At 55.7% G+C, this 23,908-nt stretch overlaps 1 protein-coding gene across 1 annotated transcript; it reads left to right on the plus strand.

Moving 5' to 3' along the window:
- Nucleotides 1-7,642: 7,642 nt before the first annotated feature.
- EFNB1 (ephrin B1) lies at nucleotides 7,643-20,721 on the plus strand. Its single transcript, XM_055268680.2, has 5 exons — nucleotides 7,643-8,538; nucleotides 17,179-17,456; nucleotides 18,225-18,317; nucleotides 18,521-18,649; nucleotides 18,805-20,721. Exons 1-5 carry the CDS (start codon nucleotides 8,411-8,413, stop codon nucleotides 19,215-19,217), a joined length of 1,041 nt encoding a protein of 346 aa, XP_055124655.1. The 5' UTR covers nucleotides 7,643-8,410; the 3' UTR covers nucleotides 19,218-20,721.
- Nucleotides 20,722-23,908: the final 3,187 nt, after the last annotated feature.

Raw genomic sequence — 23,908 nt, forward strand, 5'->3', positions numbered from 1 at the left:
TTCAGGGTTATCAACTCCAAGCCAGGGCCTCATTAAAACACGAACGGTAGGAGCAGGCAAGGGAAGGAGAGGAAGGTTGGACCACCTCAGACCCCCACAGTGGGCTCTTTTCCTTACTAGCCAGAGCAGACTCTTCACACCAACGACTACCAAGAACTGAGTGACTGAAAGAGAGTCTCGGGTGAGTGGCTTCCATGGGGAGGGGAGAAGGTAAGGGTGACCTGCCTCCGTTTCCTCCAAGATTACCAGGTTGGAGAGAGACTAAATGTCTCAGGGAGCTATGGACAAGAGTGAGGGTGGGGTTGGTGAGCCCTCTACTCAAACGTGCTTGTTGGTTTGGGATTGGTGGCTAACTGGACATGGCATGTGGTGAGGGGAAGTGACTTGAGTGTCTCTCTCATCTCTTTAAGTCTCAGGTCCTGGAACCTACCAGGGTCAGGGGAGGCCCGGAACTGTTTGTGAACTGGACTCACCTATGTTCATTCCTGGGAGAGACTGGCAGGATCTCTGATGGAATCTCCCTCTTCGGTTCTGGATTCTTGACTTTTTCAGGCATCTGATGTCTGTAGGAGTGCCCTAATTAGCTATAGCCTCTGTGTGTGACAGGGTCTAGGAGACTGCTCATCTGGCCTGGGCAATCTGTCCTTCTGTCAAATGGTGAAACCAGAGAAGACTTTCCCTGAGATGAGGAGAGGGGAGCAGGAGGAAGGATGCAGAGCTAGTCCCTCCATGTTCCATGGAGCATACAAGTCTTTGCTGTGGCCAACACCATTCCTTGACATCAGGGGCTGAGCTGCAGTCATCTCCGTGTCCCTCCCAGGAATAAAGGCTGTGTCTGGCATGTGGCTGATGTAGATACTTGTGGCTTGGAGCCAGAGAGACCTGCATAAAACTTTGGGTTCTGTTGCTTACTGGATGCGAGACACTATTTAAGTCACTTGGCTTCTGAGTGCACCAGTTTCCTCGTCTGTATATAGAATGAGTTTCTTATGAGAAAACAGATAGAAACAATCTGGAATGTAGTAGGTGCTCAATAAATAGTGGCTGTCACTACCACTACCGCTGCCATCATCACCATCACCATTAGCATCCGTGGAGTGCCTCCTGTATGCCCATCCTTATGCTTGGCCTTGATGCAGAAAGATAAAGGAGAAGCAGTCAGTGGTTTCTGCCCCAGGTTAGTATCTAGTGAGACAGCTAAGATGTACACAAATAATGAAAATCCAAGTGGCGATCTCGGGCAGTACAGTCAGAATAGGGAACTCAAAGACAGGAACAGTCCCTGTGGGCTAGGGCCTTCCAGGAAGGCTGTCCAGAGGAGGTGGGTGCTCAGGCAGGCCTGAATAGATTAACTTCCAGTGTCTGGAGGGAGGATAGGGAGAAACAAGGGCGTTCCTGGCTTAGCTCAGCCCAGGCCAGCACCGGAAGCTGGCCGTGTCCAGGTCTTCTGTTCAGCTGCTGGGGGCCAGGCTCAGTGCTGGTTCAGCTTTAGGGATGCAAATACTTAGCTGGCCACCAGAGGTCGACAGAGTTTGAGAAATAGGCAGGCTACTAGGGAGAGGAAAAGATTGCTTGGGGACTGCACCACTTTGATTCAATAACCTGTCTACTGCCTCTTTTCCTCACCTCTAAGATCACACCCTCTCCCTCCCTGGTCTTTGGAGCCCTAATTCCTTCAGGCACTGTTAGTGCAGAAGTTCCCAAACTTCCTGCATTCTGCACCTCTGCCAGGGACACCGATCCCAGGAGGAAAGTTCCCTCCCTCTCCACACCCCACCCTTCCCAGTTAAGGCAGGGGCTGCCGTAGGCTCTGCTTTGTGTCCTGGAAAGAGGCTGTGGAAGAAAAACAAGCCAGGCCAGGGAGACTGACGTTCCTCTGAGGGGCTGGCTTCCTGGCGAGGAAGATGCTGAGTGGTTTGTCAATTGAGGTTTGTCAGGGCCTCAGCCTCACCCCAACACTTCTTTGGGCAGCCCTGGAGAGGAGGAGGTCTGGTGGGGGTGGGGCGGGGAAGGCTTGGTTGAGAGACTAAAGGCTTAGAGACTGGGCCCTTACCGGGACCTTCCTGATTGAAGGTGGGAAGGAAGGTCTCTAAACCAAGATAGACTAAATTGTGAGTGGGGAGGGGAGGTGTCAGAAATCCCAGCTGGGTTGGCTGAGGGGCAGCTGGAGGGTGCCATATATCTGCCAGTGGTTATCTGGCCAGCTGGGTCCAGCCCTTATTGTGTCCTCAGGATGCCCCAAGAGGCTCATGGTCTCTCTCCTGGTAGGCTTGGGGTTATCAGCCAAGAAAGCCCAGAACCTGACCCTTTAACCTCCATGGTTGGGTGGGAGGCAGGATGCTAGCTCGGAGTCCAGAGAGGGCTCAGAGCTAGGGGGCTGGATTACTGAGGAAGCAGCTTGTCCTTCTCTCTGCTCCTCGGTTGCCCAAATGCACTCTCGGCTTGGGGTGTTCCTCCATAGGAACTTTATTCCCGGTGTTTGTGGGGCCTGACGTGTCTAGTGTGTTCACTCAGGAACCAGGAGGAGGACCTGGCAAAGATGCATCCCATCACCCTCCTCCAGGCTCACTGGCCCTATGAAATGAGGAGCTAGGCTGGGGTCTGTGACAGGTGAGGACAGGTGCTGCTCCCTTCCCTTGAATTCCTGTGCCCCTGACAGTGATGAATGGCCCAGCCTAGCCTTGCACATTCTCCAGGTAACCAGAGCAAGAGAGCAACAGGCTTACCCTTACCTAGGCTGCCTCCTGCTGGGCTGGAGAGCAGAGAACACGGGGCACTACTGGAGGAAACTGAGCCTAGATCAGTGAAACCCAGCAGGGCAGGGGTTTCCGAAAATGAGGCCTCTGAGGGCCCAGGGTCCCAGCTGCCCTTCAGAGGCTTGTCCACCTGTTATGCACACCAAGCCATGCTCTGGCTCTCAGATGCCCTATTTCAGGCTCTTGCAGGGACAGGGGGCAGGTCATTTGCCTGTATGGAGCTTGAGGCTTTGGGACAGATGTCTAGGAGTCCAGGGTAGGGGTAAGGGGTATGAGGAGGAGATAAACAGAGAAGGAGGGACGGGGACCAGACCCATCTGAGGGAGAGAGGGGCTCCTGCCATCCCTAGTGCCATTCTGCCATCAACCTGACACAGGCTAGCATCTGGCAGATCAAGATGATCTCAGTGCAAACACCCATAAACCAGGCATGCAGCTGGGGCAGGGACAGGGAGGGGCTGGGGAGAGAGTCTGGCTGAACCTTTGGCCTTTGGGACCACCCCCTTCTTCCCCAGCCACTGGGAACTCTCATGGGTGCAGTGAAAACAGACTTCCAGATCTTACCCACCGGAAGCTAGATCTCACCTAGCCCTGGGGTATGGTGCAGCCACATGGGGAGAGGAGGAAGAGTGGGAAGTCTCAGGCCCCACCCCAGGCTTGCCCAGAGACTGACCTACAGATAGAGTGAACTGGAAAAAAGCAAAGTATTCATTGAAGAGAAAGGGCAACCCAAGATCAGCATAGACCCCAGCTGGTCTCAGCTAGGAGGCAAGTGTGGGCAGAGTGAAGGACAGCAGAGAAGGGGGTGGTGGGAATAAGCTGGCTGAGCAAAAGAGCACTTTGCAGACTGAGGTTGGTGGAGCAGAGGATGCAGCCAGATTGAGAGTGGAGCCTTAGTTTTCTCATCTCTAAAACAGGTCTATCAATATCAACCTCAGGGATGTTGTGAAGATTAAGCAAAGATAATAGAGCACCAGGTGAAAGCACCCAGCCACACTGCCTGGCATACAGTAGGTGTTTAATAAATGGTAGCTCTCCCTCTCCTTGTAGGGAATAGGTGCCGGTGTACGTGAGATGTGCAGGCACCGGCAGTAGGTCTTCTAGGAGGAAGATAGGAGGCATGGGGCAGGCCAGAGATGACTGCAGACAAGAGAGAGGGTTGCTAGCCCCACTGGGTTGTCCCAGTTGGCAATGCCCTGGACCTCAAGTTAGGATCCTTGCTCCCTGACCCTTCAGTCTGCTTTTCTAACTGTTAGCTCTGGCTGGGCCTGCTGGCTCTCCCAGGCCCACACCTTGGCACACACTCCTTTCCACAGCCTTGGTATATCAGTGTGGTCTAGGTTTACATCCTGACTTTTCCACTTCCTGGCTGGGTGGACTTAGGTGAGTTACTTCACCTCTCTGTGTCTCCGAGTGCAAGGCAGGCAGGGAGAAGTCAAGGACAAGGGCCACAGAAATAGAAAGGAGGTGTGTGCATGTTCATACATGTGTGTGGATGATAGTGAACATGAGAAACTGTGGGGGCTAGATTTTAAATTCCACGAGGACAGGACCCGGTCCTGCCACCTTCTGCTGAATAAATGGATAGGTGAGAAAGAATGAGAGTTTGTGTGCGTATATGCACAAGTGTGTGAGAATATGAGAGGAGATAAAAAATGTGCATGTGCCACACAAAGCATGTGTAAACAGGTGAGAACGTGTGTGACTGGGGATGAGAGTGTCTCTGTGGGAGGCTCTGCAGAAGACTAAGAGTTTCCATTTAGTAAGTACCACAGTGGGCCAGGCATGATACTAAGCCCTTCACATGCATTATCTCATTCACCCCTCACCACGGCTCTGTGAATGAGGGACGACCTCTAGGTTACAACTGAGGCACACAGAGGTGAATTGACTTGTCCAAGGAGACACAGTTCATAAGCAGGGAACTCTGTGGCTCTGAAGTTTATACCTCCCTGCTGCTCATGCGTGTGGGAAGCTGAGCTCAGAAGGAGCAGCTCTGCTCTCCCAGGGCTGCATGATGCCCGAGGCTCCCTGCAGCTGCCAGATGTTCTCCTGCATCTCTGGGTCCAGGATCCCCCACATACAGGTATCAGTGTTTGGTGTTCCTTGTGGGCAGGGCTTGTTGGAGCTGCTCTTTGTGTCAACAGGGCTGGCCCAGCTCAGAGGTCAGCACAGAGGCACTGCTCAGGAAATGCTGGTGGACTTGAAACCTGATAGTTGTGTGTATGTGTGTGTGTGTGTGTGTGTGTGTGCGCGTGCGTGGACGCGTCTGAATGACACAGTAACCTGGGAGGCATGGGTGGGGAATGACAGCCAGTGGTATAGGGAGAGCTTGGATGAGAGGGCCCCCATTGCTCACAGATCCTGACTTCCTCTCAGGCTCCCTTGGGAGTAATTTTTCCCTACCTCGGGGGCCTGAATCATTACATCTGAGGCCCCGCCAGGGTGGGGCAGGAGGTGGGAACCTGGAATCACTGGTCTAGCCATGGCAGGGAGTAGGCTCAGCTCTGCTCCTGAGGCCCCTGTAGCTGGTGTGGGCAGGTTGAGGCAGAAAGGCTGTGCTGTGAGCAGGGATAAGTAGCATGTGGAGCAGGTCTGGACATAAAGAGTCTTCTCCTCATTTCCTCTGCCACCCTGCCCACCGGGATTAGGTGCTGGCACACTCAGGAACTGCTTCTGTCTTCCCATGTTTCCCAAGACTGGCCGCATAGCCTCATCTCCCCATCCCCCACCTGGCCTTGGGCGCTCCTCCTGTGGGGCACCGGGCCTGCTGGCTGTGGGGAGGAAGAATCGAGGCTGGCTCTAGGGTTGGCAGTGGTGGTCTTAGATGAGAAGAACTCTGGGCTATGGCCAGGAATATAGATGAACTTTCCAGGCCTGGCAACCTCTTGAAGGACAGTGAGGGAAGAGTCCTGGCCAGCCCCAGGCTGCTGCTGTCCATGCATGACCCAGCCTTAACCAGCAATGAACCAAAGAAGCAAAGAAGCAAGGATTGGCTGGGAATTTGAGCCAGTGTGGTACAGGGGAATGGCCACAGGCTTTGGAGACAGATGTTCTGGGAGTCAAATCCCGCTTTCACCACTGATCAGCTTGGTGGTCTCAGATGGGTCACTTCTCTCTGAGCCTTACTTTCCCCTGTAGGTAAAATGGGGATACTGAAACTCATTTCAAAAGATTGTGAAAGGAAAAGCATCTAACTTGGTTCTTGACAATAGTAGGCACTCAGTAAGCAGCAGGCTGCTTTCTGTATTCAGGTTTTGATGTCCTAGCATGCACTCTAGGGATCCCAGTCTCCCAGCTAGACTATTGGTGTGTCCCTACACCCTGTTCTTCTCATCTCTCCTTCCTTAAGCCCTAGTGCAGGGTCCAGCTGAGAGCTCAGAGACCCCAAACAGCTCCTTCTTTTCCCTACCTACCCAGAGCCACTTCACCCTCAAGGGCTGCCCTTGGAGGTGGGAAGGGCCCAGATTTTCCCTATTTGGGAGAAAATAAAAAGACAAAATCTGGGCTATTCCCACCTCTACAGCCACAAAGATCATCAGAGGAGCCACTGAGAAACGCAGTAGCTCAGTCACCTATTAAGTGAGATGATGGACATGAAACTGTGTGAATGGTGGAGCACTTTGGGAATGTTGCTCATCTATCTCCATAAAGAAGCAGTGGGGAGACCTTGTATTCTTGGCAGTCCCTAAGCCTACCCCAAACTCAGATATTCCTTCTAGTTCTTTCCCTTCCTCCCCATACAGGGTGGCGGTTTTTCCCAAGGCTGTGCCTGTCCCAGGTCTTGTGTTATGGCACGCTCCGGGTTTATCCCAGGCGCCCGCAGTGCCATGGAAGTCCAGCAGGGGGAGACATTAGCACGTGGGTACGTCCTCTGGGGTCCGACCAGGGAGAGTGGGTCGGACCTGGAGGGTCTGAGCTATGGGATCGAGCCAAGTTACAAGCAAAGAAGCAAGGCGGGGCGGGAAGAATGGGCCAGGGCTGGGAGACAAAGACCCAGATGGCGAGGCCGGGACAGGCTGGAGTCCGGCTTCTCGGGGCCAGAATGCCCGCTTTTGCTTTTTCAAAAGTCTCGTGCCCTGTGCTTTTTCCTCTCTGCCCTCGAGGTGTCTTTCCTTATCGACGTGCCCTCTCATCCCCGCTTGCCTATCCCGGGACCTTGCCCGCGCCTTCGGACAGGACAAGACTAAATCTTGGCTCCAGAGGTCCCACAAGGCTCCCCCAGAAAGCTGAGATTCCGAAGGCCTGGTCCCCAGGGGCGATGAACACGCCTTCTCTCCCCACCACACCCCACCCTGCTCCCCGCCCCACCTCCAACCCCAATCAAGTACTGGACCCTCACCAGTGTCCCCCTCCCACTGCTCTCACTTTTATGTTCCCGACTCCGGGTCCAAGTGCAAGCAGACAGTGCATTTTGAGGGCGAGAGGAGAAAAGCCCACCAAAGCCTTACGTGGGACTGGACGAGGAGCAGACAGGCTGTCCTTGACACGGAGGTGGGCACAGAGCAGGACTTCAGGGGTCCTGTGTGTAAAAAGAGAATGGAAATACTTTCCTGGGGTACTTGGGACAGGGTCAGTGGGCTGGGGTGTTGACCAGACGCGTGGGGAGGAGAGCAGCCCGGCAGCTCTTGAGAGTGCCAACTTCCCACGGGTTGAGCGCTCTGGGAACAGGACTGAGCGGGACCCAACCCTAACCGCACAAGCCGCACACTCAGATTGGTGCCATCGGGCGCGCGGCGTCCTTAAGAGCTCCCTGAAACCCCGCCCCCTTCCTGCTCTGGGGGCGTGGTATGGGGCAAGGACCCCGCCACTGAGCTTGCTATTGGCTAAGAGAGCAGGGTTGGCCTTGCGTTCGCCTGAGCAAGGGAGTAGACAGCACAGCGGCAGCGGAGGGAGTCTATGCGAGCTGGACAGCAGTGGGAGGTGTGTGAGGCTCGCACTGGCCGCAGACCCTCGGGCTCGATCGCCTGGGAGCAAGGACTCGGCGACGCGAGGCTGCCGGGCTACCCGGCCGAGGCTTCGGGGGCTCAAACTAATGGGATTGGCTCGCTCGGCAGCATCTCCCCGCTCTTCTAAGTACACTGAGCAGGGCCCGCGCTGAAGTAGAAGCTGTCCGGGGGCGCGTAGCCCGGAGTCCCAGTGTGGCCCGGAGGAACGGAGCCCGTGCCAGGGCGGCCCAGTCGGGAGCCCGGGGACCGAGCTTGTGTTGTGGGGAAACCCCCACTTCTTCCAAGGGACAGCGATCCCGGGACGGTCGAGGCGTCGGGGCGGTCACCGAGACCTCTGCGGGAAGACCCCGTCGGGGAGAGGGCGCGCAGCCCCGAACCGTCTCGGGGAGTCGAGCGGAATCGGGCGGGATCACTCGGGGGCGCAGAGCCCCCGTCGCGCCTCGTGCGGCAGCGGAGAGCCCAGGAGAACGAGTCCTCAGGGGCCGAAGCCCATGCCCGGGTTGGGGGCGGCTGCCCAGTGAGTCCTCCTGGCCGGCCGGGCGGAGAAGAGCAACAGCGAAGCCGGCGGGAGGGGAGCACTTCAAGGCCGGCGGCTGCGGAGGATGGGCGCCTGAGCGGCTCCGAGCGCAGCGCGGCAGAGGAAGGCGAGGCGAGCTTTGCTGAGGAGGCGCCAAGGGATCCCGAAGTGCAGTCTGCCCCCGGGAAGATGGCTCGGCCTGGGCAGCGTTGGCTCGGCAAGTGGCTTGTGGCGATGGTCGTGTGGGCGCTGTGCCGGCTGGCCACACCGCTGGCCAAGAACCTGGAGCCCGTATCCTGGAGCTCCCTCAACCCCAAGTGAGTAACTTATCTCCCCTGGACGCTGGAGTGGGAGGCACTCCTTCAGGGTGAGGCCGCACGCCCCGGAGTGCATGTGGGGAGGTCTTCGGAGGAGGAGCGGCGCCTCATTTTGTCTCTGGCTTTTTCGAGTGTTTTCCTGCGGGCGGGCGGGCGGGTGGAGCAGGGTGCGGCGGGGTGGGGTAGGGGCACTTGGCTGGGTTGTGACCCCCTGGGCTTCCCAGCCCTTGCCTCTGCACGTCCTGGATCAAGTCGAGGTGGTCGCACATGCGGAGCTGGGGAGTCCGGGCGCCCGAGAGCGCACCGGAGAGCTGAGTGGAGGCGAGAACGCAGCTCCCTCCGGGGCCCCTGGGAACGTGGTGATTTTCGCCGAGAGCCGCTCCAGGAGCGAGCTTGACTCGGGCGAGGGACGAGGCCAGAACAGGGGTTCCTCGTTTGCTTAGCTGTGGAGGGAACACAGAGCGGGACCCGGCGCTTGGGGTGGGTGGCAGCGCCAACATCCCCACTCGAGCTTCTCCCATTTTCATTTCTCTTTCTTCCCTGTTTGCCTCCCTGGCTTTTTGCTTTGCTGTCTCTTTTTGCCCCCCGCCCCTCCTTTCTCCCTGCCGGAGCGGTAGAAAGGCGGGCGCTGCTCCCAGGCTCACAAAGGCAGCGGGTGGAGAGGGGCGGAGTGGGAGAGTGGTCGTTGGGTAGTGGGGGTTCGAACCAGTGCCCGTCAGGGGTCCAATGGAGCCGGTAACAGAGCTTCAAGGGCCCGCCAGGGCGGAGAGTGGCGGCCGAGCTGTTGAGGGAGGTGGGTGGAGAAGGAGCGATTCCTGCCCAGGCAGGTCCCCTTGGCCCCCGAGTCTGTCCCCCAGATTGGGGAGCTGTGCTTAGTTTTCCCCAAGGAGTTGGGGCGGGGGGTGGGCAGCTATATAAAGGACATCCTTTCTTTTCTTTCTTCTCCTTCCCCTGCACAACTACCCCACCACCACCACACACACAACCCCTCCAAACAACACGCACACCTTTCAGGGCGGTGGCTCAGTGGTTTCTGGGCTTTTAGTGGGAAGTCGCTGGGGCTGTTGTAGTGACCTCTGGACCTTCTTCTCTTTTGGCATCCAGGACTCAGGTTGGAACCCAGGGTCGAAATTGCCCTTCCTCTCAGTTTTCTGGAGGTCCCAGCAATGTGCGAACAACCCCACTTAGCAGGAAACTGGGGAGCTTTGACCTGCTCCGTCCGTGATCACTGATTCCTGTATCTCAAATTTCTTCCTGTCCACTCTTGCTGCCCCCCGCCGCCTCCCCCCGCCCCCAACCCCGCCCCGCCCCGGGTAACTTCCCAGGCCCCTGCCTACCTTGGCCTCTTGGGTCCCAGGGACGTTTGATCTCTCAGCCCTGGAGTGGGAGAAGGCAGCTTTAGTTTTCCTCTCCTCGATTAAGGTAGAGTCCTATTACTGGTTGGTGGGATGGCTAAACCAGGGTTGGGGTGGAGGGCTCTCCCTGGGTACAAGGAAAGGGATTGGCAAGAATTTCTTTCCTACCCAGAAGCCAAACGGGGTACAACGCTCTCCTAAAAGCAGGGGCTCAAAATGCTCTGGGAGCTCTGGGTTGTTTGAGCCCAGGGGGGAAGGTTGTGAAGTGCTCAGTTTCCCCGGTAAGGGTGGAGGCTGGAAATGTTCTCTCTTGAGCCAGGAGAGTTGAAATCCGCCTGGGGTAGCCCATCATAGGGGCTCATGGGAGTGACCTAATTGCTCTCTCGGGTCTCTAACCCGAGATAGCATGCAGCTCCACAGCTGGAAAGGAGCCCTCCTGCAGAGTTGGGGGTGCTGGAAGAAACACGATCTGCCTGTGCTTCCCCCTTTTTGTGCTCAGAGCCTTTAGTGCTCTGGACTGGTTTACAGGTTTCGGGGGGTGGTATCCTCTCTGACCCCCCTCCCCATCTACCTCAAGCTGAGGGCAGGCATTGTGGGGTGGGGATGGGGGGTGGCTGAAGACTCTCTAGAACCTGTCCGAATTCCATTCTTTAATTGGGTAGATCCTGGGAAGGGTCAGAGACTGATCCTGGTGCACCCCCCCTTCCATCCAGGCTCAGGGGTCTGGAATGCAGCCACTGTCTGCATGTGTTGGCTCGGGGTGGTGGGGGCAAATGGACAGGAAGGAAGCACTGCCCTCAGCTCTCCTCGAGCTTTGGGGGCTGCTTCTGCCACCGCGCCCAACCCTCAGGCTGCCACAGCCTTTCAAATAAACAGTCCCTCTCTGTCTCCCTCCCTCTCTGCCTCCTGCCCGAGTTCTCCTCTCAGGCCCGTGTCAGTTCGCCCTCTCATACCCACCGCGAGCAGCGCTCACCTCCCCTCTCCAGCCAGGCTCGCCTGCTCTGCCTTGCTCTCACACTCCCTCTCACTCTTAGTCACTCTCTGCCTCTTTTTCTCAAGTCCTTTTGTTTCTCTCACATGCCCGTGCTCTCCCTCTCGGGCTCATTTTCTCTCTTCCCTCCCCTCTTCCTCTCCCGGCTTTTGGTCTCTCTCCTCAGCCCTGTCAGAAGCTGGCAACCGCCCTCCCAAAAAAGAAAATCTCCCAGTGCCTATAAACCTTGCTTAATTGCTTCCTCCTTGGGAAAAAAAAAAATCAAAATAAAGAAGTGGTGGGGCTGGGGGTCTGCTTCCAGGTTCCAAGGTGCGTGCGGCCCGGCCCCAGCCCTGACTGAGAGGGGAAGCTGGAATGGCTGGCCCAAGACTCCCAAGCCTCTTTCCCAAATTGGTGCTGGGGCCTTCTGGGGTGCTAGTCCCTGAGTGGCAGGAGCTTCTGCCTCCTTGGCCCCTCCTGTCAGATTTGCCCCATGAGCGCAAGGTGGGGGGATGGGTTTGGTCCTGCTAGAGTTTTTTTAGGAACCTCTGTGTGTGCGTGTGTGTGTCTGAGTTGGGGGGCTGTTATCTAAATGGTCCTAGGTGACCCCTCCCGCAGCCTCTTCCCCTGGGAGCTTGGGGCAGCCGGCAGGCCTCACACTTGAGTCCTCAGCCAAGTCCAGCTGCTGCAGTTCAGTCTCTCAGTCCCGTCCTGACCCCTTCCTGCCCCCCACTCAGGTTCCCGCACCTCCAGGGAGTCAGAATGTGCCTGAGATCACATTACAAACGTTCCCTACAAGGGGGTGGGGGTGGGGGGGTTCAGCTTGGCATCCAGGACCCTTGACTCCAGCATGGGTGGGGGCAGCTGCAGACCCCAACCCATGCTTGCCTGCTCCAAGCCAAAGTGTTGGCCCCAGCTCCACACAGCTGTTCCAGCTCACAGTCCTGGGGAGGCCAGCTCAGGGGGCCCTTTTCCGGGGTGGTTAGGGACCTGACCTCTTCTACTCTGTGGCTGATTGGCCACAGGTGGGGGCCTGAGAGTGATGGGAATCCAGCAGCTCCTAAAGTCCCCTGTTCCCCTGCCTCCCCTGTCCCACACAGGGCAGCCAGGCAAGGGCAAGAAGGACCTGTGAGGCTGGGGTGGGGACTGAATCGAGGGTTCCCTTTCTTCCCTTGGGCTCTCTGTTGTCTCATCCGCTCAGGTGAATGGGGATGCGTGGGCCCTGGATACTATGGTGCATCACTGTTTTCTGGGGTTAGGGACTAAATGAGAGAGAGTGGGCCAGCCAGGAGGCTGCTAGTTGCCATGGGAACACCAGGTTTTGGGGAGAGTCCACTCTGTGATTATTAGAGGAGCTGAGATACGGGGGTGCTCACCAGCCACGTTCTGGGTTCCTTACCCCGCAGACCATAGCAGCCCCTCTTGGGTGTGTTTCGCGGTCGTTGTTTTGGGTCAGGGTGCTAGCAGCCAGGAATGTAAGCTCCTTCAGCTTTTTACTTCTAAATAACGCTGTGTTTGGCATGCTAACTAATAGGCAGGCGGCACCTTGCTACTTACAATGCATTCTCATATATGATCTCATCGGATGCTCCCAACAACCCTGGGAAGTAGGTATTGGCCCCATTTTCCAGATAAGAAGGCATATGCCCGGACAAGGGAAGTGACTTGTCTAAGGCCAGTCAATGACTTGCCTGTGGGGGCAGAGCTGTGTTGTGTGCCATTCATTCCTGCTGCCTTGAAATGTAGGAGAGACAGGAATTCAAGGTGGGGTTTGGGAAGAGGCCCTGGCTCCCTGCCCCTGAGTTCCCCTCTTACCTCGCAGGTGTGCAAGCATCTGTCCCTGTGACTCAGGCCCTGTCTGTGTGGGGTGAGCAGTGCTCCAACTTCCTCATTTGACTTTTCTAGGCCTACCTCCCAGGGCTGACTGCTTGGGTGACCTGAACGAAAGGCAGCCAACTCACTGCCTGGCACACTCCCTGTGGAGCTCTGAGTGGCACCTTTGGTTCCTCTCTGAGCTAAGAATCTCTCTTCTCAGGGACCCCACAGAAAGCAGACATCGACATCGAGGAGGGGGGTATTAAATTCATAATGCACACGAGCTTTAGCCAGGTGGGGCAGAGGGAAGGGCATAGTTCAGTGTAGATGGGGAGGGTGACTTCCTCCAGGACTCTCCTGGCTTCCCTGCCTCTGACAGAGCTGTGTGTGCCAGGACCCAGCTGCTGTTCCTGCCCACCCACGCCTGGGCGGGCACTGCTGGGACACGCCAGGCCTGCTCCTGCCAGCCTCGGGGGCTGGGTGGAGCTGGGGGAGTTAAAGAGGAGTCTTTAATTTGGGGGCTCCCCACCCTAGCTGGGATGAGAACAGACTTGAGCTCTGGCTTGGGGTCTGTCCTCCATTGGTCTTGCCACCCTGGGAGGTGCAGGTGCAGTGGTGGTGGGGTCACTGAATCGAGGTGGAGGCTAGAGTCTTCTACCGGACTTGGACTTGCATGGCCTAGAACCAGGCTCCCCCTTTGGCCATTCTCTGACCACAAGTTGCTAGAGCCTGAGAGCAGGGTGACAGGGAAAGAAGTATAGACCTGGTGGGATGTGGGCAGCTTTCTGGGCAAGACCCTCCTAGCTGCAAGCTCTCCCTGCCCCCTGTAAATTGTATTCACATGGGTGGAGAAGGGCTTATCCGGAGAAAACAAGGAGGGGGCTGTTGGTTAGTTGGTTTCTGGCCAGTCCAGGGCCTTGGAGGCTACTGTCCCCAGCCCCTTCAGGCTTTTCATATCCCAAGATTCTTTGTGGCAGTGATGGCATGGTGGTGCTTCTAAGCTAGGTAGAAAGGCTGAAGGTAGAACTTGGGCTAGGGTAGAGGGGAAGAACGGGAATAGCTTAGGCCGCCTCCCCCAAGTCCTTTTACTCCCTGGGGTGGCGCCCTGGGGTCCCAGGGCTATATGAGGCTGGAGAGGGAAGGCCTCAGGGGTTACCATGGCGACCTGCTTCAGGCTTCCTGCTGAGCCATGTCAATCCCTTTATTTTTCAGAAAAGGGCTTTGTCTGGGGGTGGCCCCAGGCAGAAAAGCTTGGCTTGGCCCTAGGGTGGGGGGAAGTAAGGTGGGGGATAAAGAGTTTCACTTGGGGACATCTCTTCCTCCTCTTCCCTTACTCCTACTCCTAATCTGGTAAGAGGGGAGAACTGTAGGGTCCCCCTTTAAAGTATGACTAGTGTTCTACCTAGCTTTGGCCTTCACTGTCACTGGCTATACACCCATCCCTTATGGCCCCTTACCACTCTCTTGAGCTTCTGACAGGTCAAGATGAGGTTTGCCCAGTGGTAGGGGAGATGCTAAGAAGGTTACCAGTATGGGGGATCAGGGTCAGGGAAGGCGGGTCTCATCAGGCTCCGCTCCCTACTGCACTTTAGGGGAAGGTGAGTTTCCCTCTGCCAGCTGCCATGCAAATGAACTAATGAATATTTATGAAGTCTGTTCACTGAGGTTGAAGAGACTCTGAGGGGTTTTGGGGGCAATAGTTCTCTCTTCTCCCCCCTCCTCCATCATGTAGACATCTGTTTCCTCAATGCCTCTGGCTTCAAGGTAGAACCCCAATTAGCTAGAAGCCCTGTTCCAATTCCAGGGCTCTGGAACCTGGGTGGCAATGGGAGACTGCACTTGGGGTAGACAGGACTCCCTGGTGAGTAAGCCAGAACCGAGTGGTTAGAAAGCTGAGCTGGCCTGTCTCCCTTTCCGTGCCCTCTATGTAGCTGCATATATATGTGTTGTTAAGATGCAACAGTACAAGGATTCAGGCAATGTTTTAGGGCCTCTTAGACCCATCGGGTTACTGTTCTGGGTAGGTTTAGACCCCTCTTTTCAATGGGAATGTTCATCTGATCATTCATTCCCTCACATGAAGGGCCTGGACTCTAAGGTTCCTGCTGGCTCTAAGATGTGAGCAGTTGTCTAATCCTGCCATCTGGATGGAACCGTTGTGAGCACTGGAAAGGGAAAAAATGCCTGGAGAATTCTAGAGGCTTTGGGGAAACTTGTTGGCTTTGTATGGTGCATGGGACTGGGGTATTCCATCTGAAATGTTTATCCAGGCTTCCATCCCATGCCTACTTCCTTTCTGGGCCCTCTATAGTTAGGTACCAGTAGGGAGGCCATCTCATTCTGGCTTGTACCCTCCTGCACATCAAGATGGCAGCTCCCAATGTGGTGGAGCCTCACTCGACATGGAGGAAAGGCTGCTTTTCTTCGTCTACTTCATCCATGTGGTCAGTTTCCCTCTTTGCCTACTTGTGTATCATTTCCCTCCCTCAGATGAGGACACAGGTTTGGCATTGCAAAGGCATTTGCCCAGAGTTCCCAGTAGGCCCATATTGCTTGTAGTCCCTTTGGTGTAATGGGCCCTCAGGAAATGGAACCACTCTTTTCTCAGATGATTGTGGTAGCCTGTGAACTGGTGCATGACACTGTCAGCTTCTTTCTCTTTAAGCACTGCCTGAAGCCTTCCATTGTCCTTCCTGCTCTGAGAGCCTCTCTCCAATGGGATGAAACCCACCCTGCTTGCTATGACCCTTGAAGCCTTTCAGTCTGGCCCCAGGTGAACTTTTCCACCTCTTCTTCTGTTTCTTTCTCCTCACTTCCAGCCAAGCTGGACCAATCACTGGCCTGGGCTTTGTGTCGTAGCCACTGCTGTCTACTCTCTCAGTGTGTTGACTTCTTACTCCTCACCCAGGACCCACTTTCATCCTGCCTTTCCTGTGGATACATCTCTGACCATCCTGGTCAGATGAGCTATCTCTTTCCTCTCCCTGCCTCCAGCCCTTGCTGCTTGAATCATCATCCTCACACATACCTACAGATAGCCTGGTGTTGTCTATCACTCGAGTGTGGGTTATTTACTTTTCTGGCCCAAACGGGACAGTAAAGTCCTTGACGATGAAGCCATATCTTCTCTTCCTGTTTCCCCTCCAAAATATGAGAGTGAGCTCATAGGTACTTAGTGTTAGTATCTGACCTCCTGCCTCTTGGGAGACTGCTTCTAAGAGGCAGTTAAACACGTTGAACGCCTATTGTGTGCTAGGTGTTCTCCATGTGCTGCCTCGTCTCCCCGCCACAATATTGGAAGGTAGGGGCTCTTGCCACCCCCACTTTACAAGAGAAGAAACTGAAGCTCAGAACAGGCAGCTTATCCAAGGTCATAGAGTTAGTAAGGGCCTAGCTTTGGAATCTGATTCTAAAGTCTGTGTTCTTTCTCCTACCTGGTTCTGCCTTGCTTTCAGCACCAGCCCATCCAGGCTCAGAAATGGCCAACGGAGCACCATTTTCTTTCTGTGTGCTTAGGCAAGGACAGAGTCCTATGGATAGGTGGTCCTGGGCAGCTGACCCTCCCTGCTGTCCCCCAGTGCCTTGCCTTCTGGATTAGAATATGAACCTGGCTCAAAAGGCATTTGTCCATCTCCTCTCAGGAGCTGGAGTAGGAGCAACATAGAGGTGACAGGTTAGGATACAGATGAGGCCCTATCTTCTATGATCTGTTGTCTCTGGTTGAGCCCCTTCTCTTCTCCTCTGTTCTTTTTAGGAATGAGATGAATCAAGTTTAGGAATTCAGGCTCTTGCATTTTGAGGGTGGGATGAATTGCCAGTAGGACAATAGGCAGTGGGAGTGAGCAGAGCTGCACCTGGCCAGAGACTGTGGCCATCATCCCTTTGCTCCAGGCGATGCCTGTTCCTATCTTTCCATCATGCCCAAGATTAGTAAGGATGGGGGAGAAGACATGGGTCCCAGACAGATTGAGCTCCCCCAGCCTTTGGCTGGGAGCTGCGGGGGGTGGTGACTAAGACATGTGTGGGCTTGCTGTGTGTGTGTATATGTGTGTGTGTGTGTGTGTGTGTGCGCACGTGTGTATGGGTATAGGAGAGGTAGTAGCAGCGGTCATGAAGGAATGTTTGTTGGGGGTGGGGGTATATAAGACTGCCACCTCCAGGTAGCATGGGCCTGACACCTTGGTAACCAGCCCATTGGCCACGTCAGCCCCCTGCGGAAATGCCACATTAGGACAAAGGGCTCCCCTAGCCAGGCAGTGCTCCACCCTGCCGAGCAGTCAGAGCCTGGCAGCCTTGCCCATGGGCCACCCCTTCCACACCCTCCTGGTAGTGTGGTTCTCTCTCTCCACCCCCAGCCTGAGGAAGGAGGAAGGGCAGAAGGCTTGCTCTTGCCGTCTCCACCCAGTAGGCCCAGCCCGGCTCTCGTCCGCTTCCCTGGTTCTGGAATGGCCTGGGGCCACCCCCAACCCTGAGGCTAACCATCTTCTTCCTTCTGGGCAGGTTCCTGAGCGGGAAGGGCTTGGTGATCTATCCGAAAATTGGAGACAAGCTGGACATCATCTGCCCCCGAGCAGAAGCAGGGCGGCCCTATGAGTACTACAAGCTGTACCTGGTGCGGCCTGAGCAGGCAGCTGCCTGTAGCACGGTGCTCGACCCCAACGTGTTGGTCACCTGCAATAGGCCAGAGCAGGAAATACGCTTTACCATCAAGTTCCAGGAGTTCAGCCCCAACTACATGGGCCTGGAGTTCAAGAAGCACCATGATTACTACATTACCTGTGAGTCCCGCCCATCCCATCCTCTGGCTCTCTCCCTGGGCTTAACTCTTTCCTCTCCTGTAGTAATGGGAGCTTCTAAGTGGTGCAATGCTATTGCACGTAGTTAAGGCCCTGCTGGATCTGATCCCCTTTGAAGACTGGCATGTTCACCTCCTAGCCTGGTCTTGGAATTCTGGCCCCAACATTTACCAAGCTCACCTTGGCTCCAGGGGTTGGGCAGGAGAGGTCTCCAATTCGTGTTGCTTCTCTCTTATTTTCTTTGCCCACCTAAGTTCTAATATTGGGAATGGTAGCATTTGCCAGGACCTTTGGGATCAGCCAGCTATTCAGCCTTTTTCTTCAGGGAAAACCAAGGCCCCAAAAGGCTAAGGGACTTCTTGCCTTTGATCACACAGTGAGTTAGAGATAGGGTCAGGACTCCAACCCAGTTCTCCTGATTCCTACTCCAGAATTCCTTTCAGTCTATGTAGAAGCCCCCATTATGATCCCAGTGAGAAGGCAGACCTTACCGAGGGGCCATGGCCTGCTGGTGACAGAGGAGCAGCGCCCCTGGGGGTGGGGCTTGTTCTTGGCCTGGGCTGGACTAGGCCAGTTTGTTCCTAGTGGGAGGGAAGAAAATGAAAAGGTTCACTGGTAGATGGGAGCTGCTTCCCTCTCCCGACTGCAGTTTCTCTCCCTGTTGGCTGAGGCAGAACGGGAGTTTCTGGGTAATGCTAGTAGACCTTTCTCTCCTCCTGATTTCTCTTACTCTCTGGCCTCTTCCTACAGCAACATCCAATGGAAGCCTGGAGGGGCTGGAAAACCGGGAGGGGGGTGTGTGCCGCACACGCACCATGAAGATCGTCATGAAGGTTGGGCAAGGTGAGTGCCCAGTCTGAGGGTCCCCTCACCCCACCCTGTTTGACCTTTGGAACAGATGTTCCTGGCTGGGTGCATGTGTATTAGGAGTGGGGGAGCAGGCGTAGGGTTACAGTATCCAGGCCATTCTTGGCCCACCCTTGATGAGTGAGGGCACCTATGCTGGCCAGGTCCCTCCCTCTCACCTGTTCTGTCTCCATTCTTAGATCCCAATGCTGTGACGCCTGAGCAGCTGACTACCAGCAGGCCCAGTAAGGAGGCAGACAACACTGTCAAGATGGCCACACAGGCCCCTGGTAGTCGGGGCTCCCTGGGTGACTCTGATGGCAAGCATGGTAAGTGTATACGTGTTTCCCAGAGGTCAGGAGCCATTGCTCTGTCGCCTTGTTAGGCCCTGTCTCTGAAGAAATGCAAGCCGGGCCTGGCCTGAAATCTGCTGTGTGTCCCTGGGACCCCTGGCTGACTGTTCCTCCCCCTTTCCCTTCCTCAGAGACTGTGAACCAGGAAGAGAAGAGTGGCCCAGGTGCAAGTGGGGGCAGCAGCGGGGACCCTGATGGCTTCTTCAACTCCAAGGTGGCATTGTTCGCGGCTGTCGGTGCCGGTTGTGTCATCTTCCTGCTCATCATCATCTTCCTGACAGTCCTACTACTGAAGCTCCGCAAGCGGCACCGCAAGCACACACAGCAGCGGGCGGCTGCCCTCTCGCTCAGTACCCTGGCCAGTCCCAAGGGGGGCAGTGGCACAGCGGGCACCGAGCCCAGCGACATCATCATCCCCTTACGGACTACAGAGAACAACTACTGCCCCCACTATGAGAAGGTGAGTGGGGACTACGGGCACCCTGTCTACATCGTCCAGGAGATGCCGCCCCAGAGCCCGGCGAACATCTACTACAAGGTCTGAGTGCCCGGCACGGCCTCAGGCCCCCAAGGGACAGTCGGCCTGGACCGGACCTCTCCTTTCGCCCCCACACCCCCTCCCCTTGCCAGCTGTGCCCACCTTTGTATTTAGTTTTGTAGTTTATTGGCTTTTATAATCCCCCTTTTTCCCTGCCCCCTGGGCTTCGGAGGGGGGTGCTTGTGCCCCTAACCCCATGCTCTTGTGCCTTCCCCCTCTGGCCAGGCCTCTGGGCTCCGTGGGGGCGCCCCTTCTTGGAGGGCAGGGCTGGATGCTGATGGACAGCAGGCAGGGAGACAGTCCCCTGGCCCTGCCCCTCCCTCGCCCCCCTTGCCACCTTCCCAGGACTGCTTGTCCGCTATCATCACTGTTTTTAATGCGTTTGTGTTCATTTTTTAGCTGTCAACTCATTTTCATCTGTTTTTTGAAGAAAAATGGAAAAATGTAAAAGGCAGCCCCTCCCCAGGCTTTGTGAGCCTGGCCCAAGCCAGTATAAGAGGGCCTGGGGCACGATGTGGTCAGCCAGGAAGCATAGGATGCCATTTCTTTTATAGACTCCTTGGTATTTCTGGTGGGGTAAGGGGCAGGCCAGGGCTGTTCCCGCCCATGAGGGAAGAGGAAAGTGCCACTGGGCAAGGTGTCCCACCCTCCCCTCCTGACCCTCCTTCTACGAGGCTTATCCTGGCAATGGGGTAGTCACTGCCACCCTTCCACAAAAAAAAAAAAAAAAAAAAAATCCCTTCCTTGTGGGATTCTTGGGCATCTCCTGCCTCCCTCACTCTCACGGTAATTAATGTCTTAATTGGCTGTTGCCTGGGGAACAGGAGAGCTGCTGCAAGCAGATGACCTCATGGGGGGTGGAGGGAGGTGAGGTGCCCAGGTGGCTATTTGCCCTGCAGAGCTGGGAGTTTCCCCCCAACCCCCCACCCTGTTCTCTCCTTACCTTTGGCATCCTTTGGCCTGGTGGGGAAACAGAGGCCCAGGGTGGAGACCTAAGCGGGTATAAGACCAGGTGGCCTGCTCCTTTTCTGGGCCCTAGCACAGGTGGGTAACCCCCACCCAACCCAGCTCCTGCTGCTGTCCCAGTCTTGGGCTGGGGCCTGGAAAGAGGAAGAGGCTGCCTGGGGCTGGGCCAGCCCGCTGTGCACTTTGACCCCAGTTCCTTGCCAGCACGGCTGCTAACAGACTGCCACTTGAGTGCGCCTTGCAGGCACTCCCAGAGCAGCCATGGAAGGAGCTGGGCCTCACATCATCCACCTCCACACTGCCTCCTGGCCAGCTGCCCACCCCAGTGCCAGGTGGGAGAGGGAGCAGAACAGCCAGCCCCTTCCAGGTGGCAGTCGGAAGGGTTTTTGTTTTTGTTTCTGTTGCCATTTGTGTAAATACTAGTCTTTTTGGAAAAAAATAATGTAAAGATGTTTTGTATAAACTCTGAATTATTTTCTTGTTGCTTTTTTCTTAGAAAAAAATGAGAACTAAAAAAAAAAAAAAAAAAAATTAACCACATGGAGAAATGGGTGTAAAATGGTGTCGTGATGTTGGGAAATGGAGAGTGAGAGTTGTGTGAGTGTGTATGTGGTGGGGGTGTGTGCGTGTGTGCGCTTTCCTGTGCCCAAACCACTGGTGACTGGGGCAGGTACTGGAAGAGGATGGCTATCCTAGTAGAGCAAGATGTTTTAATGCCCTATGCCCCTCCTGCCACTCCCTTCACCCCAGGTTTTTCTGCTCTCTTGTTCTGCTGTCATGGAGCCTGAGACCATTTCCCCTGTTCATCCTGTCACCTCTGTGGCATAGGCCACGGGCATCTGCCCAGTCTGGCACAGGCCCAGTTAGAGAGGGTTAATGGAGGAGGGGATGTTCCCATGGTGACCTGGGTGTGTCCACAAGTACTGCCACCACCTAGCTAGGGCTAGATCTGGGACCTGCTGGCAGGCCCAGCCCTGCCCTGCCTCAGGACGCCTGGAGGTGGATAGAAATAACTTCCCAAGATCTGAACTTCAGCTGCAGCCTACTGGGTATTGGGCCTGCTTCAGGCTGCCCAGTTTACCTCTCAGCCAGACGAATCTTGCTTCTGAGCTGGGCCACACCACAGCCACCGCCATGGCATAGTTGGGGGCTTCTGGCCAGCAGTCAATACCCTCAAGCTAGAGCAGCGCAGCCTTGAGCACCTGGTCTACCTCCCACAGGCTGATGAGTAACTTGCTCAAGTCAAAGAGTGTGGTGAGGGCCCTGAAGAGGGTTTGGCCTCCATCCCACAGCGGAGAGGCAGACTGGCAGGGCCTGGAGCCTTCCTGCTCCAGCCTAGAGCAGCCTGCTGGTCTTGTGGGGGGACTCCCTGTGGAGACGGCTAAGACAGATGTCAGGGGAAGAGGACAAGTGAGATCCAGCAGCTAAAAATGGGGTAGAAGGCAGCAGAGGAAAGAGGAGGAAGAAGGAGAGAGAAAGTGATCCAGAGTAGGAAGCCCCAGAGAATTAGCCGAGCATCCACCCGGGCTATGAGGGAAGTGGGGAGCTGGTGGAGAAGAAAGGGGGCGGAAAGCCACAGGGCCTGCAGGCGGAGGGAAGGAAGGTTGGGCTACTGTAGGGCTGGGCCTGGCTGGGGTGCTTCTGGAGCCAGCTGGGGCAGAGGCTGTTTATTTGGTTTCTCATTAACCAAAGGAAGTGCCTGGATCAGATGGAGCCTCTGCTGCTTGACTGCCTGCCCAGAGTGGGGCCTGGCCTGGGCTGGGGGTCTCTCATCAGGGTTGGTTCAGGCCAGATTGGTGTTGCTCACTGGGGTAGAGCCTGACTCAGTTGAGTGAGCACTTCCCACACTTCTCCAACTGAGTGTCCTCCAGTAGTCCCCCACCCAGTCCACGCCTTCAACCCTCCCAGTGGGGGATGGAGCCCTGGGGGCCCCCTGGGAGCAGCTGTGGGAGTGTGAAGTAAAATCCAAGGGAGATTTTATGAAGGAAAGTGGGGCAATCTGCTGGGTAGCCCAGAAGCTTCACAACTGGCTGTTCCCTTGCCCTAGCATGGGTGCCATGGCTGGCGCTGGTTTGAGCTTGGTGCTCACACTGTTGGCCACACGGTGTGCTTAGTAGTTCCTTGTGTCCTTCACCGGGACAGCACCTGCCAGTTTGTTCGAATGCTTTTACACACTTTGTTTCATTGAGTCTCACAAACTGCCCTGTGAGGGTGGTAGGTGGGGAATTACCTGACTTATATTTGAGATGAGGAAACCGAGGCCCTGTGAGGGGCTGTAACTTGCCCAAGGACACACATCAGGTGAACAGGAGCACTAGGATACAAGTGCAGGCCTTTTATTACACCACAAGCAAATAAGAGGTATTCCTTGAGAGCAAGGGGTATGACTTCCCACTTCTTGCCTTTGAGCAAGCATGCTTCCTTGGGGATCTTAAAAAACAGGAGCCCTCCCCATCTCCACTCCCCATTCCCTTTCCATCTGTCTTGGTCAGGGAGGGACCAAGCTCAGCTAGCTGGAGGCAGGAGGTGTGAGCCTCCAGTGGTAGGGCCCCAGACTGCCCCACCCTTGACTCTCCTTCCTGTCCCAGCTGGGCCTAAGCTCCTGGTGAGTCAGGGATACAGGATGCTTCCCAGGTGAGGGTGGGGCTGCCTGGCTTTCTCCGCAGGCTGAGCCCAGTTCACCAATAAAGTCAAACTGAGCAGGTGCTAACCAGGCCTCAGTTTCCCTGAAAGGTAAGGCCTTGTGGAGCTGGAAGGCCAAGGCTCTTGTGACCTTATTGCACTGGTTGATTTTAAGCTCCCAGGTGGCCTCCCTGAGGAACCAGTGACATGAATGGCCTGGTATCCACTAGGCAGGGGCATGAAGCTGGGCCAAGCAACCTACGGAAAGACCCAGGCCCCACTGGGGCCATCCTAGGTTGGACCCTGCTGAGCAAGCGGCCCTCTGGCCACCTGGCATCAATCACTCTTGGAAATCCAGCCCGCCTGCCTACCTGGCCTCCTGTCCTGCCTGGGCACGTCCCACTGACAACCCCAGCTGAGTCAGCCCCAGCCTGCCTGGGACCCTCCTCACCCATCTGCTGCCGGCCTCCCATACAGCTGGACATTGGATCTGGGGGGCTGGGGCCCCAGCTGGCGCTTGTTAGGTTGGCTTCCCCTTTGGGAGGCTGCTGAGGGGGAGACCAGCCCCCACCCAGGACAGGGGTCATAGAACCCAAAATGAAAGCAATTTAAAGGCATTGGGGAGAGAGTAATTATAGTTTCTGTTTTCAATGGTTAATTATTCAGCTGGCAAAGAGAAAGGAAAAAAAGGGAAAGCTGGGAGTTGGAGGGAATAAGGATGAAGGGATATGGGAGGGTGGGAGGAGTTTGCCATGGGGCCCTTTAATCCAGGTGATAGAGCCCTAGACCAAGAGGCTGGAGACCTGAGGGCCTGTCCCTGCTTTGCCACAACTCCCTTTTTGACCAGGGGCAGGCAGATGCCTGTCTGGGTAATGAAAGAGTAGTACTAGGTTTATTCATTTATTCAGAAAATATTTACCGAGTACCTACTATATGCCAGTCAATGGTCTGGGCACTGGAGTACAGTGAAAAGCAGGATAGACAAGGTCCCTGCTCCCAGAGACCTCACATTCTAGAAAAGTCTTTCAGTGCCCAGGTAACTCTTGATTCTGTTTTGTATTGGTGACTGAGTCACAAGAATGTGAGAGGTAGAATGGAGAATACACACT

The sequence above is a fragment of the Symphalangus syndactylus genome, chromosome X (assembly GCF_028878055.3).
Source record: "Symphalangus syndactylus isolate Jambi chromosome X, NHGRI_mSymSyn1-v2.1_pri, whole genome shotgun sequence".
NCBI classification, from domain to species: Eukaryota; Metazoa; Chordata; class Mammalia; order Primates; family Hylobatidae; genus Symphalangus; species Symphalangus syndactylus.

What these genes read in the sequence shown, in the direction of transcription:
- EFNB1 (XM_055268680.2), top strand. Translation starts at nt 8,411, where the DNA reads ATGGCTCGGCCTGGGCAGCGTTGGCTCGGCAAGTGGCTTGTGGCGATG. An exon ending in TGGAGCTCCCTCAACCCCAA is followed by an intron (nt 8,539 to 17,178) that starts GTGAGTAACTTA and finishes CCTTCTGGGCAG; the next exon opens with GTTCCTGAGCGGGAAGGGCT. An exon ending in TGACTCTGATGGCAAGCATG is followed by an intron (nt 18,650 to 18,804) that starts GTAAGTGTATAC and finishes TCCCTTCCTCAG; the next exon opens with AGACTGTGAACCAGGAAGAG.